Here is a 21,505-nt window from a genome sequence, read left to right as displayed (position 1 = left end):
CATTTTTGTTGGATCTACAGAAAGGTTTATACAGAATTAATTATATCTACTTCCTTCCCAATAACAGGAACAACATTTCAGAAGTACTATTTTGACTCATTGTCTGGCATTATAATTATTTATATCTCACACATGTAGACATAGAACTGTTGTTCGCCAGTAAGACTATAATAGAGCTGTAGGAAATAAAGTATGAATTGGAAGATACAATACAAATAAAAATATTATTTTTGAATTATTAGTTCTTATTCTTTGAATATTTCTTTGTTCCCCACCAAGAACCAGGCTGAAAAGAAATGACAGGTAGTCACCTTGAAGGAGGTGAGTGTGGCCTCAATTCTCTGCAAATCTAGTCTGTTTTCCCTCAGCTCAATATACAGACTGTCTAATCCAGAGAACAGGCAAATCTTTTCTACATGAACAAAACCTCCTCTCTCTAGAGAGTTAAGTGATTGTGAGCACATTCCTTTTCTGAGACTTTGAAGGAAAAGCACAAACCACCCAGGAACAAAAGACAAATTCCTCCTCAAGACACCAGCAGGACTCTCATATACTGCATATAAAAGCTAGTCTAACAGATGGAGGTCTCTGTAAGCAAGAGGAGAAAAAGAAATAATATGCTTGTAATAGGACACAATTTAATGGACTTCAGTGGTCTCCTGTTATGACCATTGCTTCTTTTACAACTGAAACTGTGGAAGAGCAGTGTTAAACACCTAGGTGGTCTTCCAGTCCTCTTGGCTGAGATAACAGGCAATAAAGAGGACACCTTGAAGTTTCAATTTTCAAGAAATTCCACTGTGTATTTGGATTACTATCAAATTAGAAACTAGGACACTCATGCAGTTCTCAGCGAGGTTTAAAAGAAAACCTAAACCCCTATTATTAGTTTCTGCAGAAGCCTCAAATGCCTGCTGGAAATCTGACTTAAAACTTCCTTTTTTTTCCATAAAATATCCCCTGTAGTAACTTATTTTCTAGAGAACTTTAGAAATGTATAGGTAAGGTTATGCAACTCAATCTCTCTCCCAGAATCAAGCATTACAAAGAGAATTAAACAGTTTCATGTTCATCCAAGAAGGTAAGTCATCAGGCACAGCAGAGAGCTCCTACGGGAGCCATGACAACACATCAATTGTAAAGCAATCGGGAAAGTCACCGGGAATAAAAGTCACATCAGGAATCACCAACACAACCAAGCTGTCTGTAACTCACCTTTTCCAGACTGAGTATCAAACTACCTTCAGAAAGGCTGATACCCTAAGGGGACTGAGTTATTGCCCAAGCACCAAATTTTAATGGCTGACATTTTACTTACTGATGATCAAGCTTCTCCTAAGGACAGCTGTGAAATATTTAACTTAGGGGACTGAGATAAGGGTCACCTCAACTTTCACAGGGTTTGTTGTCCTCAAAGTTTGGGCTGGTGTCTGAATCACAGAAATTGTGCAAGGCTCCTTGTCTCTCAAGGCCAGCAGGACTAAAGCTGTCCAGGCTCTAGAATGCTTTCCTGCTCCAAAATATGATATCATTCAACTGACATGCTCTGATGGTATTCAGAACACTGAATAAGTAATTCAGTTAGGGGGAGAAACGCCTGCTGCTTTGCTGTGATTTTTTTCTTTTTTGGCAAATTGAATAAATTCAATAGAGGATTTGAGGACAAATTTCACCAATGAGTGCAAACTTTAGTCCTAGTGTCAGAAAAAGGTTGTTTGCTGAGAAATAACAGCTGAGCTGCTGCATTAAAATGTAACATGATCTAGGTTTGAGAGGGGTAAAGATGGCATTTTTAGATACTAGCAACTGCTGCTATTACATAAAGACTGAAATTAAGAAGTACCAAAATTATACTTTAAGTAGAAGCTGAAACTGCTCATTTCAAGACAGAAAAAATGTTTTCCTTTTAAAAAAAGCATTCCCCTACAATTGAGGCTCTTAAATTAGCATTTAAATAAAGGAGAAATAAAAAGGGTAAAAATACTTGGTTTTTCTAGACTTAAAACATGGTTTGGGTACTACAGAGAAAAGGGGTAGGAAAAAGCCACATACATGTAGAAATATAAAAATGTATCTATAACAGAATAAAGAAAAAAGGTATGTATAAAGTGTCAAACAGAAAGCAAAAGAGAAGAAAAGCATAAAATGTGCTGGAAAAGAAGGAGATATATAAATGGAGATATTCGGTTCTACAAATAATCTCCATTTTTTTCTCCGTATGAACCTGAAATTTTGAAGATTTTAGGTAGATGAAACTAGGGTGCAGCATCCATAGCATACTAAGATTTTTAGATATCCTATTATGTTGTTAGTTTAAATGTTAAAATAGGTTAATTTCTTTGCTGAAAATCTAGTCACCCTGAAACTACCAATAATTACTTTTATTAAGTCAATGAGGCTCATATTTTATCCCAAATTCCTCTGGGTAAATAAATTTTGCCAACTTCTGCCACATTACTGCCAGTAGTGGGAGAGATTCTGAGGAGAAGAACCTTGAATATATAATTTGAAGGAAAACATCCAATTTTCATTCTCTCATACACTTGAAGTGATGGAAACAAGAAGCTCAGGACCTGCAGAAGGCATCTTGGAAGCACATGGAACAGTGGATAATAGAAGTTTAGGAGAGGGAAACCCCCAAATACTCAGTTTCAGAATTGCTCACTGTGATTCATATTGACTTCTGCCATAGCAATATATGGAAAACAGACATTTTAGGAAATTATTAGGAAAAAGAGAGTAACAATATTACCTAATACATAAAAGCAGCTCCAGCTTAACCTGAACTCCCTCATTTGCATGCAGTTTATTGCCTTGTTCCACACCGATTAATCTCAGCTACTTAAGTCTAGGCAAAGCATGGTAACTTACAATTAATAGTAGATAAAATCACGTCTGAGCAGTCCAAATTTAGTTAACATGTTATTATCAACCCTCTTGGGTAATGATTTGTTGGGTCTGTGATCACCTCTTTACCCACTGTGTTTGTTCTTTCCCCTTGCTTGCCCTTTTTTTTTTTTTTTTTTTTCCCAGTTTTCTTTCATGCTGCTCCTTTGGCACAGACTTTAATTCCCCCTCTGATCAATTTGGGATTCATAAGCCACTAAGTACACTCTTGGAAACATTATCTCCAAGGGATGATGAAGCACTTCAAGGGATGATGATTACAGCAGCTCATCATTTTCTCCTGCAGTACGTGATAGTGAGTGCTGTCAGAGCACATGAACAGGGTGCCTAATACTGACTGCAAGAACATGGGGAATGACTTATTTCTCTGTGCTTTCCTCCAGGCTCACAGACTTTAAACTGGCATTGCCCCTTTTTATAAGAAAAGATCAGCAGCAGTTCCTCTGGAGCTGAACATACAGTTTTGAATAGCACCTGGTTCTGCCCATCTTTTATGAGAGGAGTGATTTTTTTGGGTGACAGATTGATGAGCATTATGCATTTCTGAGGGGAACCTGACCTGAAGGGGTACATGCCAGTCACAGTTGTGCAGCTCCCACTTGCTGAAGCAGAAAATTATGTGTGGGAAATTTATGTGTGAGATAAGCAAAGAATATAGAAGAAAACACTGCTTAATGTTTTCTTACATAGTATTAAACTGGATTTTTGCATACATAACAAGAGTACCATTTTCCCTCATCAGAAATCACCCAGCAGCACCAACTGCCTACAATCCACTGAGAGTATCTTCCTTCCAGCTGGTTTCCTAGGGAAAGAACTTGACCCAACGGTCCTGCCTATCAGGCCTCCCACCTCACAAATTTTGAGCCTGGTAGACAATTTCAATCACAATTTAAGTAACAATAGAAATCTCTAAAGATAATTCAGTTCCTTTATGTTTGTAAAAAAACAGGGCTCCGGTAGGGAAGAAGTAGTCAATCTGGGACTCCCATGAGAAAGAAGAAAAGGCTGAATGCAGCCTGTGGGGAAGGACTGGATGTGACAGACAGATGGAATTACAGCAGTGGGTGGGAATTAGTAGGAACCCAGACCTCATTAGTCCCACTGCTCATGAAATAACTTGTTTACCTAGACACTACAAGGTTTTTTTTTTTTTTTAATTGGTATTTTCTGACATTCTTCTATCATAACTTTTCTCTTGATTTATATCTAGCTAAGCCATTTTCCATAATTTCAGGAACTGAAGCTATCATCTGTTGCCAAAACAAGTAAATCAGAGCTGTTTTTTCAGTGGACTCTGTTTTGCAAATACTTTCTTTTAATTGACTTGCAGCTATCAAAGGCACAGAAATGATACTGAGGATAAAAGCAACAATTTCCTAGCACAGTCTCGATTTGTATGAGTGTTTAGTTGTAATTTTCTTACATCTTTCCTTTAAACCTGCTCCTACCATGAATTGCTTAATGATTTAGCTCTTTTCTTAAGAGCTCTGCATGAAAACATTTGAATACATTTTCTGTGTTTCTCTTGAAGAGGCAAGGACATTTCTTAGTGAACGTGAAAAAGAGTGCTCTATGTAATTATGACATTGTGGAAGTAGGGGCAAGAAAAAGAGAGAGAGACAAAGAGGCAGAAGGAGGACTGTTTCACTAGGAAAAGTTTGAAAATCAACACTAAGACATATACTACTTCTTAAAATGCAACTGAAATGCTTTAAGAGTCAAGAGACTATTCATTGTATGAGTGATTATTATTTGAGATGGAGGAATCTAATACACCTATCATGGAAAAACTTAAAAAACCTCCCATTTCATCTGTAGTTTTTTCCATTTAAATCAAGGTTTGGATGTCAAGTCTTACTTTCATTATTACAAGTTTTGAAGAAGGTGATTAGACCACGAGCTCACTGGCTTGTCCTCAGTGTTGAAGAGAGTTCTTTTACTTTATAAAAATCTGTGTGTCATGCTATTTTTAGGACTAAACAGATAATTCAAACTGTGTGTGTCTTTAGGACACAGTGGAAGAACACCTTTTGTTTTCAGTCTCTGGGGTGACTTCTAACAAGAGGGCAATCCTAAAAGGCCAATGTACTATAGTGTACCCTTTTTATGGGCCAGTGCTTGAACACTAAACACATTCTGTAAATTAAGTTATGCAAACGAATGTCCTGTTGTACACACAGCTTTCTTACTTTCCATTTTCAGATTAAATTTTGAAAATCATCCCACAGAATAAATACATTGGTCTGAAATTAATCACACGATGCAAATTCCTAGCACTTACTCAAAATTACTTATTTTTGAACAGCAGTGCATGGTTTTCATTCTGGTTGCTGAACACTAGCCTGGGATAAAATTGTGTTTATTCGAAGCACACCTTACCTGTGTCTCTGGGATGATGGGACTATCTTCAGGAGAAATTCTGAAGAAAGTGGATAAAGGCGATGACACGATAACAGGGTTTGGCCTTACAAATCCGCTTAGATCACAACTGGGAATGTCATTCTCTTCCTTCTTCATGACAAGGGTATCCATGACATAAAAGACATTCCAGGGAATCCATACTGTGTGATACTGTGTCAGGAACGGTGATCGCTCAAACACCAGTGTCAGAGAGGCACCACCATTCGCTACCAAGTCAAACCTAGGGAAAAACCCCCAAGAGGGCTAGCTAGTCAGCAAATTCCCAAAGCCATCCACAGCCTCTATTTTACTGATTGATTCTTCATTCCACTGTACTGCTCTGAGTGCAGAATGGCTCTACTGGGAACAATGGAGAAATCAATTAAATTACATTACATTATACTGCATGGAGAGAACAGAGAATTTGGGATGCTGAGTTTAAATTAAGCAAGTCCTTCTACTTGTAAAGTATATAATAATCAGCGTGTTTTACATTTTAAGAATGCAAAAAGTACAACTTCTGTCAATCAGTTTCCTAATGTCTTTTTTTCCTGTTATTTTATTATCTCAGTTTTACAAGCAGCTCTTCAGTAACACCTTTGCTGTCTTTATGACTTATAAGTGCTTCAAAAGGAACTTACATTCCGTCCTGGCGAGTGATTGTATATCCATAGTCTGGATAGTGCAGGAAGGAAACATTGACTCCAATGAGTGGTGTTCCATCAGCAGTTAATACTTGGCCTCTTATGACAGATGCAAGACTATGAAAAAGACGCAGGATCAAATTACAAGTTTGGGGGTTTTTGTTCTTTTTGCATGAATAAAAGGTAGTGAGTGAACACACACACATCCACCCCTCTCCATATGCTATCAACTATCATTTAGAAAACATTCCTCAGATTCTAACCCTTTTACAAGTTCACATAATTTACACTGTATAAACAAATGCCTTAGAATCCGCAGATAATAATTTTGTTTCAGTATTGTTGATTTTACTTTGGATTATTTTGTCTGTACTGTGTTACTAAGACCAGAAATTAACTGAAGAATTTTAAGAACTTATAAACTCTATATGTTCTCACTATAAGTCATATTTCTGGCAGACTCTTAAAGAAAAATGTACTTTTCAATTAGTATCAAAGCAGTCTGTAAAACTGCAGGGACTATGAAATACAAAATTTAAAAGAGCAATAAGGAACATTGGTGCAACAACTTTTAATCAACTGCTGTGCCCAAACACATTAATGCTGTTAAATTACTGCAAACGCAGTAGTTCTAGTGTAAATCATCTTCTTTCACTCAGTGAGATCCCAGACACCTGCTTCCTGGCTTATTTTCAGGTCATTACTGCTTCATAGAGCACCAGTCAAATAGTTTATGCAATTATACTGTCGTGCACTTAACAGTTCTATTACATTAATTCATAATTTATATTATTTAGTGAGCTCAGTTTAAAAAGTGCAGCTTTGCTTTTCCTTCTGAAGTGTTTTCATTGCTTTGATATATTTCCAACTGTGCTAGCCCAAATCAACTGGTTAAATAAAGATTTATTTAATCATTAATGAAGTGCCCTGTTAGAATACAGATACTAAGCATGGCAAGTACCTTCTGTAACCTAGTGGCACTGGTAAATTGAATTTTGTGGGAAATGAGACAAAACAAGCAATGTGATATATTAAGTGAAAAGGTCTTTGCTCAAAATCCACACCAGAAATTTGCAGTCATAGCAGATCTTCTCCTCACATGAAACTCACACTCCCCAGTTTCTTCTGTATTCATGAGTACAAGACGAGTCACGCTCACCTCTTGTTGAAAGGGCTTTCCCCAGGTATGACATGGGTGCTGTCTGCTCCGATGAGGAAACTGATCCGGTCATAAAACGCTTTGGCAGCTTGCTGAGATGGCGACTGTTGGCTTTGGCTGATGATATCTTGGGGATCAGGCAGTCCACGACAATAAGGCTGGTTTTGGCAAGAACTCTGCAAACAGCAGTCAGGATCCATACAGTCAACTAGCCCATCTGTTGGCAGAAAGTCACACAAATGAACAAACTCTTCCTCCTGCCCCTGTGCATTGGAATGAGCCAGCCAGCAGGGAGATGAAAAAAATTATGTAGTATGAAAGAATATTCATAATTAAGATTTTAATGAATTCACTTTCAATTAAAGAAAGAGAGTTTGTTTCCACTGAGTTCTTAAACTCCCACAGAAATCCATGCAAGCTGAATATATTCAGTATACTCAATATCATGTAAAAATGAACCTATTTATTCAATACTTTCCTAAAAACATGTTGAACAAACCAGAAAATGAAGGCACTCAGGCTCTGCATACACTGTTAACTTATAAATATTAAACATTTTAGGTGGATCTAATTAGCTTTTATGTGAGGTTATTTGACTTGCTATAGAAAAGAAACAAGTAACTCCCACTCTGCTGTTTTCCTCAAGTTCTGTTAGTAATATCTATGCTGCAAGTAGCTTTAAATATTTCACAACATGTATCAAGGTGGATTCCTTTATACCTTGGCAGGAAGATTTTGTTGCTAGTGGCAAGGCAATTTCCACAAGTTTTTTACATGAAAACGTATGAGAGAACAAAATCTGTATTTAACATATAGATTTTATTCCGAATAAACGGATGGGAAATGCTGGCCAGTATAAACAAGATTTAAACACATGAGTGCTTTTATGCTTATGTGCTGAAATATTCCCATATGTGGAACATTAGATCTGTCACATCCCTGGAAATCTAATTTGATCAAAGACTAAAATCAAGATCAAATTGATAACTACTAATTTGCTGTAAGTAAAGTCATAAGGAAAATGAGCCTGGAAATGTCAGCTACAGAAAATTTCTACATGAATGTAATCTGGTATCACAGAGCTGATAATTGTTTCCCCAAAAGAACAGCAAGACTGAAATAGCTCAAACATTTTATTATTCCATTTAGATTAGAGAGGGAGCTTGCTTGCTGCACTGAACTGAAAAATATACCAGTGCAGCACTCAGAGGAAACCCATGACTGCTTGTCTCACAAAAGAATCTGCCTTTAGAGTAAATCTTCTTTCTGAAGGGAAAAATATCATGCATTTTTGTTCAATCATATGTTGAAAGACTGCAAGTAAACAGAGATCTTCTAAAGGTATTCTTCTAAGTATTGCTGTGCTATGTGGATAAGTTAGAGGACTGGCAAAATAGTAAAGGAGTGGGATTTCTGTTCCTTTGCACATCTAAAATTCTTATTTAACTTGCCTGACTTTGAAATCAGTTCAGGGAAAATAAAAGGGCTGAAAAAAGCGTCATTAAGTATATAAAACTTTAAACATTTTTCAAAGACAAGAAAGAGCACTGATTTTTTCTGGGATGAATATATGCCAGAGGGTCACATTGCCGTTCAGCTAGACACTGACAGGCTGGAAAAATGGGCTGACAGGAACCACGTGAAGTTTCCACATGAGAAGTGCAAAGTCCTGCACCTGAGGAGGAACAACCTCCTGCACCATAACACAGCTTTGTGGAGAAGACCTTGGGAGTCTTGATGGACACAAAATTAACATGAGCAACATGCCCTTGCAGCAAAGAAGGTGCCAACACCATCCTGGGTGTTAGGAGCACACAGCTCTGTGCAGGCTGGGCTTTCTGGTACAAGAGACATGAACATACTAGAGAAAGCTCAGTGAAGGGCCATGAAGACTGTTAAGGGTTTGACACATCTCTCCTACATGGAAAGCCTGAGAGAGTTGAGACTGCAGAGCCTGGAGAAGAGAAAACTTGGGAGGGATCTCATCAACACCTGCACATACCTGAAGGGAGGGTGTAAAAAAGGCACCTTCCTGTGGTGTCCAGCAAGAGGAAAAAGGCAATGGACACAGACTGCAACACAGGCAATTTGGTCTAAACAGCAGAAAAATGTTTTTTATTGTGAAAGTGGCTGGATACTGCAACAAGTTGCTCAGGGAAGTTGTGAAGCCTTCATCCTTGGAGACATTCAAAACCCAACTGGGTACATATCTGAGCAACCTGCTCTAGCTAATCTGGCTTTGAGCAGGGGAGGGGACTGGATAGTTTCCAGAGGCCTTTTCAACCTCAAATAGGCTGTGACTCTTGTGATTTTCTAGTCTCATTTTTGTAAAATATGAAACCCTTTCCTAGCTGAAGTACTGACCTCCCTTGTTGGTTTTAACTCCAGAAGCCTGGATCAGTGTCAAAGCTGGGGGTATTGATGGTTAAAAGAATATTTTTGGGGTTTTATTTATCTGAATGGTCCCCCATGCAATATCTGGTGCAGCTGCCAAAGAAATGCTCAAATTTCTCCATTCATCTTTGTTAGTTTATAAAAAGCAAATGTACATCTGGAGTATAGTCTGCAGGTCATAAAACTGCATGAGATTGACACCTTCTGAACTAATCAGCTGGAAATGCATTTTTACAAGCCTCTCCACTAACATCAATCAGAGAAAGAATCTCATTTTCACCAGCCAAGATACAGGGATATGCTGTTTGTTATTTTCCTGTGGAGTTTATCAGTAACTTGCCCAGGCGAGTGACGGATGGTTATGAATCTGGCTCCTTATAACTTGAGAAAACATTTTTCATTCTTTCTCTGTACTTACGTGGCTAGAGCTATCTAGTACCACTAAGTCAAGTACTCTACTGCACTTTGTGAAGCACAGTAAAATTTCCTTTCTGAAATGGCTCTGCAAAATTATTGATGAATTTTGTTTAGCCTGAAAAATATGAGACTTAGCTCAACCATGCCTTGTCAGTTATATCACTCAAATATGACAGTGAAATTATAAAGAAAATAGAAACTCCTACAGGCAGCTGGACAGTCATTATCAGTCTCAGAAGGCTATTTATAATTTCTTGTTCTAGATGTAAGTGGTTCTGTATACTAGAGATGTAATGACTACTTTATTGTTTTCTTCCTCAAAAGCTGTAAAAATCTTGACTAATGTTATTTTCCCGTTTTTGCAAAATGCATTGAATTGCAGTGGAGCATGGACTGTTGATAAAATTGCTTATTTGAAGAGATTCATAAAACCATCACAACTCTGCTCTCGTGAGACCCCACCCAGAGTTCTGTGTCCAGCTGTGGGGCCCTCAGTATAAGAAGGACATGGACCTGTTAAAGTGAGTCCAGAGGAGGCCAGGAAGATGACTGGGGGATGCAGCACCTTTCCTATGATGACAGGCTGAGCAAACTTGGGGTTGTTCAGCCTGAAGAAGAGAAAGCTCCAAGGAGACCTTGTAGCATCCTCCAAGGACCAGAAGAGGGCCTGCAAGACCTGGAGAGGGACTTTTGCCAAGGGCAGATGGTGATGGGCAAGGAGGAATGGCTTTAAACTGAAAGAGGGCATGTTTAGATTAGATATAAGGAAGAAATTGTTTACTGTGAGGGAGGTGAGACACTGGAACAGGTTGCCCAGAGAAGTTGTGGATTCACCCTCCCTGGGAGTATTTAACACCAGGATGGATGGTGTTTTTAGCAATGTGGTGTACTGCAAGGTGTTCCTGTTCATGGCAGGGGGATTGGAACTAGATGATCTTTAAGGTCACTTTCAACCCAACCTTTCTCTTCTCCACGCTCTCGTTACGTGATTAAATGAGAGGAGTCAAGACAGAGGATCCCCACAATGCATGTCTAAAAAATAAGGTGTATCAGTGGGACTGCTTGCTTTTGAATAGAATAAAACTGCTGGAAGGAAGAAAAGTAGAGGGACAAAGTAACTCCTGGACAAAAAGATCTGCCGGTGTCAAGGGGACATGGTAGTCAAGGACCTACATAAATCCTATTCTTAGTTGTTGTTGATTATAGTTGATTATATATTTAGGCAACAAAAATCTCCATAGAGTGAAATTCAGTGCCTACATAGGAAGAATATAGTTTTGGAACTATGATGCTGGCCATTCTACCAGGACAGTTTTGGTGACTGGCAACCTAAGGCAAGAGACAGGAAAGGAAAGAAAACTGTATAACCAAATCTCAGTTACCCTTACGTACCTCGGTTTTGCAACAGGCTATAATGAATGGACTCAATCATAGACATCAAAATGACTGCTTGTAGGAACAGCTGGTCAGAAAAGCCAGAAAAGCAGAAACAGCCCTTGGTTTATTCCTGAACAGTGTGCAAGGACTGAAATTCAGCTTTGCTGTTGAATGAAGCCTAAAATATGACATGTGGGGCTCCAAATGAGTTCTCACTCCAGAAAGAAATCTTGGTGGCACTGTAGATAAGTCCCATGATATATGAACTTGGCATTCACCAGCCACCATAGATGCAATCAAAAAGCTGAAGAATAATGGGAAGTGTCAGAGCACAAGCCAGAGAACCTGAGCATGCCACTGTATCACTCCTAGTTCAAGTAGATACTTCCTGAGATTTCCTTAGCTTGGGTTATCTTTGCACTTAGCAACTCTTCTGCTATTCTAAACATTCTGCATTTAATTCGCAGCCTGTTAGCATACAAAAGAAAATGTAAGTTCACCTCTACCCTATTATAATGTTTTGCTAAGCAACAGCTATTAGCCACTATCAGAGAAGAGGCCCTGGTTTAGGCAATCTTTAAGCTGAATTTGTACTATCCTGTGACATCTGCCAGAAAGAGGCTGTCCTAGGTGATGCAAGTAATCAAAAAAATACAGTAGTGTTAAGTATGCTTTGCTTTATAACAGTATTTATTTTCATTTCAGCAAAGAAAGAACATTAATGTTCCCTTAAATCTTGTTCGTGGAAACCTGTAACTACTCTAAATGATTGGATAGGAGCTAATAAAAAGCAAACTTAACTAAGGAATCCACTTCAATAAGGATCCACCTAAACTAAAGAGTAAACAGCAACTCTTCCTGTTTCTTAATCTTCCTACAGTGATAACAAAGCATGGCCCACTTTGTTGAAGTATAATAGTGACACCTTTTTTCCCCAAGAAGTTAGGCTTATTCCACCCACAGACAACTCTGACTTCCCTCTCCTCACAAAGTCATTAGGAGTTTAATTCAGGCTAAGATCTGCTTGATGCACACACTTTCCTTGTGGGCTGCTAAAATGTAAAGAAAAATCCAGTCAAACACAGGGGAAAATAAACAGTGAGCCTTAAAGAGAACAGAAATTATTTCCAAGACTCTGAAAAATCTGTATTAAAAGGAAGATAAGCAATAATCATCCCATCATAAGTCAATAATATCTAGAAGGGAAAATACTCAGGTATGCCTTGATGCCATTAGGATTTCCTATGGAGAGTATTTCCATTGGGATCCTGAGGATGCTCATGTTCACAGAATTTGAATAATCAGTCCCAGAAAGAGCTAAGAATCAAAGGAACAGCAGACACTTTTATTAATGAACTGTGCTCATATTAATATATGAAATATATTCTACCCAGAGTAGGATAAAGCATAAACACCAACCACAGCATATCAAACAGACAAGAACTGAGATAACTTTAATTATATAACCACTGAGCCTAGTGAGATGTAGATCACACTACCCACAGTCATACTATAAATTCAGCACAAGTGCTCAGATAACCTAATCTCCCATGATAAACAAATACAGCAGAAGAATACTTGTGCCATTCCCTGCAGCTGTCTGAAATTTTAATGGCTTGCTTGGAGATTAGTAGGTTGATTGCAGGAAAAGAAAGTAATAGTTCTTCTCTTTCCAGGTAGCTTACAAAGGAGACTTTCTTTCCCTAGTTTTGTTAGGGATACTTCCATTTTTAATTTGATTTGTAAAATTTTAACCCTTCTCCTCAGCCACAGTCAAAGACTGAAGTGAATATGCACTGTATTGAAGTATATAAATTAAAGTAAGAGAAATGCCATTGACAAATAGCATTATACAGGCTGATCACAGCAAAACAAGTACTTGGACACCCCATTTCTCATGCATAGCTGCATAATGATGTCCATAAAGACAATATGGAAAAAGGAAAAAAGAGAGAGAAAAAAGCAACAAAATATCAGCATTAGCTATTTTTCCTCAAAATCATTCTTCCTTCTTTAAGTCATCCTGTTAGATTGTTTTGCTTCAATTCCTTGTTCATCTTGCCCCCCCAAAAGCTATTATTGTTTTCAGTCTGAAGGAGCAACTTCTTTTCTCTTGTTCCATTTACATGCATTCCTGTTCACCTTGCTCTTCTTCCTCCTACTGCTCCATTACCTGCTCCTGACTCCTGCTGTCATTTGTCACATCCTTATATGATCTTTAACACTTACTGATTCTGTTTTAGTCTACCATAGGACTTTTAATGTATTTTCCCTTTTTCTCCCCCTACATAATCTATTTTTTTCTCCAGTTTTTTTTTATGCTTCCACCTAGTTTCTCCTTCTCCTTGATTTGTCTCTCTTCATGTTTGCAGGTTTCTCTTTTTTCATTATATTGTAATTCCTTGGCCCACTTGAACTTAATTCCCCAAACAAGCACATTTCTGCTGGAATTTGGGCCAGACTGTTTAGGCCCCTAAGTATGGAAAACTGCCTCAAAAAATGTAATACGTAATGGAGAAGGATGACAAGCCAAATGATGTGTAGAGTAATAAACAGGAGCACAGTTTTAACCATATTACTTATTTTCCTCAGGAAGTAAATGCTGCTGTTATTTATGGTTTGTGATGTCTAAGATCTCAAGCTGCAGAAAGGATATGAGAGCAAAGAGTCAACCAGCAATTGCAGAGGCATATGCAGTCTAAAAGGAAAGACAAAGTCTCAGATGACTTTATCATCATCCAGAGGCCCTAATGGAGTTTTTATCTCTTCTCTGAATCTGAAGGTGTTAAGCAAAAAGAATTGATGAGAGAAGGGGAAGAAAGACAGACAATAAAAGCATTATGCTGATCTAATACTGGACTGCATTCACATTGAATCTTGTTTTTGTGAGTTTTTTTATGTGATTCTGGAATCATGCTAAGTCACAGCCCCTCTAGCTTCCCTAGACTACAACAATAATCACAGATTGATTCCTTAGGTTAGCAGTCCTGCCTGCATCTCACCACAGATTGTTACCTGTCACCTGAATGACAGACTACAGAAAAGTAAGCCAAAAAAAAAAAAAAAAAAAAGAAAGACTTCTGGGAGCATCCTGTCAGTTATGTGAACATTCAAATGCTATAGAGAGATAAGATCTCTGTAGGCTGGGTAACAAATTGTTTCCAGCAATTGCATCATAGTTCAAAATGTGAACTTCCAGTTCAGCCTATTCTCTTGGGACTATTTCCTTGTGAGGTCACTGAAATTTTGAACTCCTTCCTTTTTTCCCCTCTACAACAGTTCACTGAGTTGAAACTATGTTTTTTTCCAGTAAAAAAGAACACTGCAGGGAAACAAAGGTAACACCTATCTTTTTCTAAGTACACATCTCACAGCTTCTTAGGCTTTGCTGATATGCCATAAGGAAGCACTGAAGACCATGGCATATCCTTGCAGATGTAAGAGTGAGTCAAATGCCTGTATGGTTCTCATGGCAGTATTTAATCACCTGACTGAAAAATCTCCATTCCTCAACATGTTCTTCCCAGAGTTAAAAATCCAGTTGGTGTCTCTTACCTCCTTCATTGTCCTTACTGTCAGTGCAGAGAGTTTCCATGGCTACGTCACAACCTGCTCCCCTCCATCCTGGCTGGCAGACACAGTGCCAGCCATTTTGGTCCAGTGTGCATCTCCCATTGCTGTTGCACAAACCAGGGCAGCCCTCTGTTGAAACAGACAAAGAAAAAGCACAAGTGATTTAAATATTGTAACAATATAAAAAGAAAAAAAATACAAACAAGGGACACTTACTGGGAACAGGCCTTAAGAACAGCACAAATACTGTAATTGCACATGGAGTGGAACAGCAACATTACCCGGGGAACGTAATTCTTAACAAAGTGGCATCTTTGATTGGCCTGACACTTGAGACACCACTTACCTGTAGAGGCAGGAAATAAATGCACCAATCCTCTAAATACCTGCAGGCCAGACAAAATTAAGTTTGGTTTTTTAAATTTTTTTTTCAAAGTAACAAGAGATGAGTGCATAGTGCAAACACAGCTGTAAAATGATACATTTTTCTGTGCTCATAGAATAGATCATTATTTGCTCTATGCAGTATTGATTAATTACTGGCACAAATGATTAAGCTCCCTGTTACTATGAATAAATCCCTCCAAATTCTTAAGCAGGAATATGGGTATGATTTAGGCAAGTAATAAAAGAGAAGGTTAACTTTATCTGGTCTCAGAGTTGCCGTGTATTCATGTGAAATTACAGTGTGTTAAATAATTGCACAAAGTATAGGCCAGTTATAATGACTATACTTTATGCCAAAAATACATTCCTTTTCACAGAATAAGCAAAGCCCAGGAATAGTGAAGCAGCTTAGCATCTATTCTAACAAACATTAGGATTCAGGCTGCATACGGATGGGACAGGACCAACAGGATTTCCAACTTAATGTAATAGCTGTGCGTATTTGATTACTTAGGACGGACAAAATGAAATACCATAAGGACCACAATAAACATTGATAGACTGAACAAAAACACGGTAGTGACGTGCTTCAAGACAGATAGCAGAGAGTGATTTTTTGTGACAATCTCCCTAAGGCTTTTGTGCTGTTACCTTTATATCCTATCTTGTCTGCTTTTATGGCCAAGGAGGGAAAATTTGGGAAACAATTAACATAATTTAATATATCCAAAATCGATAATTGTTTTCAGTCTAACATTGCATTAAAAAAAACAGTATCTGTCACTTCCTAGTGATGAAATCTGGCATGCAGCCAACATGATCTGTATGAGAATGACAACGCTATAAATATGTAGATTTTGGTGCTCCTTATCTATGACTATGATAAGACACTGACAGAAGCAAGTACAGATATGGCACTAACTATCTTATGAGAAGATGGCTACAAATCAGATATTTCTGGAAAAAACAATTCTCTGTAAACTTTCATCCAAAAACCCTAAGTAACTGGGCAAACAATTCTTCACTTTTTAGAACACCCATCTCTGTCAACTAACCTACTGATCCATTTTGTTTTAAGCTTAGAGTGGTCTTTCAGAAGCAAGTTGCTTTTTTCTTCTAAAGAATTTTGAATTTACTGACTCCTTTCAACCTTGTAGCTCCAAATGACAAACATACAGAAAAAAAGTTATAAAGGGTGCTTAACTCTTGTCAAATCACTCTTAGAAGACAGAGAAAACTTCTTGTGAGGAAGGATGGGGATGTTGTGCCATCATGCCAGGCTGAAATTAGTCTTGCTACTTTTATTCTTTCAGACTGCAGCTGCTAATAGTATTTGTTAATGTACTGAGATCTATTTTTTCTTAGTATTTCTTCTTTTTGACTTATGAAAGACTTACATATATAACTGCAATACTGACAAAGCAATTTAGGAGTCAACTGGGTACACTCAAGACTTATTGTGTGAAAGCCTGGATATTGCCATATTCTAATGAAAAAACACAAGGAATAAAGGAAGATACTCAGGGAAAGAGGGGTAGGAATATTTTAAACATTTTTCTAAATAAATTTTTCACCATAACTGAAGATACAAGAATCTTTGCTGTTTCTTGTTAAGTTTTTGCATCCTTGAACCTCTTAATTGAAAACGTTGCATAGACTATAAAAGATTTTTCTAAACTCATACAAGGTACAAATCATAATTTAAATCATAATTCAGATAATCAAAAGCTTAAAATCTAAGGAATTCTATTGATATGTCAGTATATAAACACACACATCTCTATAATTAATCTGTTCTTTAGAACTAATAACACTTGTTCTGTGACACTTGTTTTGCTTTGTTTCCTTTATAGGTTTTGTAGGTAGAGGTCCAATGACAAAACTAACAACAAAAAAAAAGTTCCAAACAGCAAATGAATACTATCTTCAGTTATTGGTCCAGATTAAATCTAATACATGTATATAGTTTGTTCATAAATGTATAATTATGATAAAGTGTTACCATACAACAGAAGCAAAATTTTGAGATGAGTTGAAAGCCATATAAGTTATATATATAATCCATGGAATGTATGTAAGAGAAGATTCTTTTGCCCAGACTAGTATGTTTTAAACTATATATTAATATTAAAAAAAACAAAACCCAAACACGTAGATAAAGGCATGTCAAAGAGCAAATATACAGTACCTTTCACTATCTTATCCAAATAGTGAGCTTGAGAATTAAAAAGAAAAAAAAAAAAAAAAACAGACAGACATTTCAGAAGTGTCACATGAAACAAGAATTGTTCAGAATTCACATGCAAATCAAGCAGGTGCACCTGACATGAGAGGTCTTACATTACAAAATGAAAATGTATTTCAAGGCTTTTAAAAATGCAAGAAATTCTCTTTTCGGCAAACATCGTCATGAATCAATGAAACTGTACTGGAAAGTAGGCTTGCAGAAGCAAAAGGGAAGCTGCATTTCTGAGACTAATTTTCTTCTGACTTCTCTTCGCATGCTTTGATTTTTTTATATAACAAAAATATAATCAAAGCTAGCTTAAAAATTCAATTTCAACACAACGTAACAGCAATTCCTTAGCATATGAGCTTTAAAACACTAACCACATGGGAAGATCTTTGATTTGCAGGACATTCATGACTCTGACAGCATAACCAGCACACTATCTTAATTCTCAATGGATTAACAGGATTTTTAGGAGTATTTTTTCTTCTGCTTCAATTCAGTCACAGTTATTCTTCTAAGCACACAAACCAAGTATGTAAGATAAGCTGAATTGTAAATATGGGGTGGAAGAGGGTGTAGCGGGGTTAGTAACGTGATGATCCATTTAATTTTGAAAAGCAGGTGAAAATTAAACATAGCCTTTAGATGTATAAATAAGATGGTATATACAAGAATAGCAAGACTTCTTTTTGTAAGTTATGACACTTAAGATTTCACAAAAGATTTGAGGAGGCAGATGGATGAATGACATACAGAGCATAAGATGGATTTCAAGCAGCAGGGCCTACTTTTAATACATGAGACACAGCACAGATGGGTAACATATTCCCTCCTTCCTTCCAGGAAACAGACATCAACTGCAGTTGTGTGAAAGGGGTTAATGTCATACAGCAAAGCCACCAGGTCCATTGCAGGCTACCAAAGCCAGCCACCTACACCCAAGGAGATGGGAGACTACAGACTACTGCAGTGGGGACAGGCCAAGCTGAGCCAGGAACGTTGGACTCCATCCCCTGGTTTTGCTGGGGGCAAGGTCTCTCAACACAGCCCTCACAGCCCTCCTTCCTTTAAAATTTGACTTTCCTAAATCCCTGATAGATGATGGCCCCTGTCTGGCAAGTTCTCTATCATTGCTAGTATCCCTTTGGATGGGTAACAAAGGCTTTCCCAGTTATAGCCTTTCCTCCAGTTTGGATGAACAGAAAAAAGCTGCTCTGGACTCCAAGGAGGGAGGTGATATATACCAGGGGGCACAATCACTGCTACAACTAAGAGGAGGAAATTTTCTAGTTCCTTTTTCTTGAAGAAAGTGTCAGGTGTCCACTACACAGCTTTTTTTATTTTTTTTCCCTGTAATGGTAAGGTCAATGCAAGACAAAGTAAGATGAAAACATCAATTACAGAACATTTAGAGCAGCAGCAACAAACTAGGTAGCTTTTCACATTAACCACAAACAAAAAGAAACATGATACAGCTACATTTCAGGGTAGATCAAATTCTTCTCTTACTCATCCAGTATAATTCCTTTTGCTCCTACACAGCTTAAAACATGGTGTAGTATGAGTGGAGGAAAAATCAAGCTCTATTTCATAAAATGAAAGCAATTAGGTCTGTCTGGGGAATTCATCTATCCACCAGTAAAACATTAAATGCCTCTACAAGTGTAAGGATAGGTAATAGAACATTAAAAAAAAAACTCCTAGGCAATTGAAAACAGTCCCTGCAATCCCAAGCCCCCCACACTATTTATTTTCAGAATCCAGTCTTCATTAAAAAACCCCAAACAAGCAACACAGACCCAAAACCAAACCAAAACCCCCCAAAAAACGCCGAAACACAAGACAGATTAAGAAAATATTCTTTTAAGATTTTTTTTTTTTATCCAGCAGTAATATAAGAAGTCAGCTCCAAACCACAAAACTAATTCTCAGAAAACAAGTTCTACCTTCCAACATCCTTTTACACCACGGTCAGTTGACATTAAGGACAATGTTAGAAACTATTTTGGTTAATATGCAGCATTGTAGAAAAACCACAAAGCAGAAAATGAATGACCAAAAATTGTGTAACTTTGCAGGGAAGTTTAACTAGCCATGCTGTCTTCCTTATCTTCATGGCACTGCAACTGAACAAGGAATGAACCTGTGTGGAAATACAAAATACAAGCCTTTTCCCCCCTCTGTATAGAGAATTCCAGGTGGGATTTGGAGCACTTCAGTAGGATGGAGCATCTCAGCAGGTGCTCCTTGGCAAGATAATTACACATCTGGCACATAAAGGTTATCTTACATCCTTAAAATGTCTAATTACAGACCAGACAATATAACTAAAGGAGTTTTCTTGCAGTTTAAGACTGTGTCATTTAAATCTTGCTAATATCTCCAGAAGTAGAAGGACTTTGTATAACTCCAAGTGGAAAAAAGAAAAACAAAAATGAAGATAAAAGATTTGTACATTTTCTAGGCTAACCAAAGCCTGAGAAGATCTAAGTGGCATTCAAAATTCATAGAAAATAAAATAGAAATGGTGCCACCAATCTGTGTGGGTATTTATATAAATATGTGGCAGATAAATGATTATACAAAGAAATGGTAACAGTCATGCAAATTCACACTTAAGACAGCATATTTCTTAACCAGTCAGAACCCTGATTTAAAAAAAAAAATTATTTAATGTCTCCCATTAGTTTCCTATCACAGATGTAAGTCAGTGTCTTCCTTATTCATATACTGCTTCCTCCAGGTATGACAGAATAGCCTAAGAATAAAAGTACATATTAAATCCATTTATTCCAATCAGCTCCCGTTTAATCAGCACGAGTCACATAGCCATTGATTTGATGTTCCTTAATTGGTCCTTATAGCACTGCTTTATTCTGATTATTCTGTCATTTGGGATTACAATGGTGACATGCTTCTAAATGCTGTACAGTGAATTTTATATCTCTATTAGTTTAAATCATTATTCTTCATCAGATATCTTCACCCATCATAATCTTTGCAGATATCTTCACCCATCATAATCTTTGTAATCTGTACACTAGACTGTAACGTGCCCCATGTTTTTGTAACGTATGTATAGGCCTGTTACAGTGTCAACTCAGTAGCTCAAGAGTCATGAATTACTTTCCTGAAAGAGCAGATTTAACCTCATAGCACCACCAGACATGAAGCAAAATCACAAATGAACATGACCAAAGCCATATTGACCTAGGTCAGCCTAAATAAAAAACCATGTTTTTTTAAAGTGTTTTTTTTTCCCTTTCAACACCTTGAAAATGTGAGTCAAACCCTTACCTCCTCTCCACTAAAACAATCAGCTTTCTCCCTTCCTTACTGCATTACAGCCTCTTCCTCTCAAAGAAAACAGAAGGAGAAAATAGAAAGAGAAAAGAGAACCAAAGGGGAGGGGAAGAAAAGAACCAAAGTGGGGAAGAAAAGAAAGGAGAAATGATGAAGAAATAATTTCAGTATTGGCAACAATGAAGAACACTGTTCTGCTCCTCTCAGAGCAAGCTCTGCTTTGCTTTCTCTTCTCATCTCCCACAACTCCTTATTGCAGCTCCCATTCCCTGGTGAATGACTGCCTAAGTATCTCCACTGCTCACACAAACTTCATGCTCTCAGACACCCATCCTCTACAGGAACATGTGAAGGACATACCTCGCATCAGTCATGTTTACACCTCTACATAACCTTGCACCAAGTGTTATACAGAGAGACAGCAGGTTTTGCTTGGTATAAAAACTGACCAGAAGCAAACTATGCTGTTTTCACCATATTGTTTCCTTTAAGCTTTCAACACATTTATCTGTTTGTTTAGAGGTAGAAAGTTTTAATATCTTCACTTATTTTCATTAATTTTTAGTATTTGTATAAAACTTTGTTTACAATCCATATGCCAAAAAACCCTGAACACATTAGAAGAATACCATGACAGTGGCCATGTCAAGCATCCAAAATTTAGGCAGTGATGGGTTTATGGCTACCTGTGCAAGTTTTATACACCTC

The 21,505-nt window shown here is 37.5% G+C and overlaps 1 protein-coding gene across 1 annotated transcript in view; it reads right to left on the bottom strand.

The window, feature by feature from the left end:
- The window catches only part of TENM3 (teneurin transmembrane protein 3), a 692,061-nt gene that overhangs the window by 52,230 nt on the left and 618,326 nt on the right, over positions 1-21,505 (bottom strand). The window contains exons 18-21 of the mRNA XM_053975063.1: positions 14,857-15,003; positions 7,114-7,330; positions 5,952-6,071; positions 5,290-5,551 (exon numbers count right to left, since the gene is read on the bottom strand). Coding sequence (XP_053831038.1) covers positions 5,290-5,551; positions 5,952-6,071; positions 7,114-7,330; positions 14,857-15,003 — 746 coding nt within the window. The remainder of the gene's footprint in view (positions 1-5,289; positions 5,552-5,951; positions 6,072-7,113; positions 7,331-14,856; positions 15,004-21,505) is intronic.

The sequence above is a fragment of the Vidua macroura genome, chromosome 4 (genome assembly GCF_024509145.1).
Source record: "Vidua macroura isolate BioBank_ID:100142 chromosome 4, ASM2450914v1, whole genome shotgun sequence".
NCBI classification, from domain to species: domain Eukaryota; kingdom Metazoa; phylum Chordata; class Aves; order Passeriformes; family Viduidae; genus Vidua; species Vidua macroura.
Note: the sequence above shows the minus strand (reverse complement) of the source record. Positions and strands in the feature narration are given on the sequence as shown.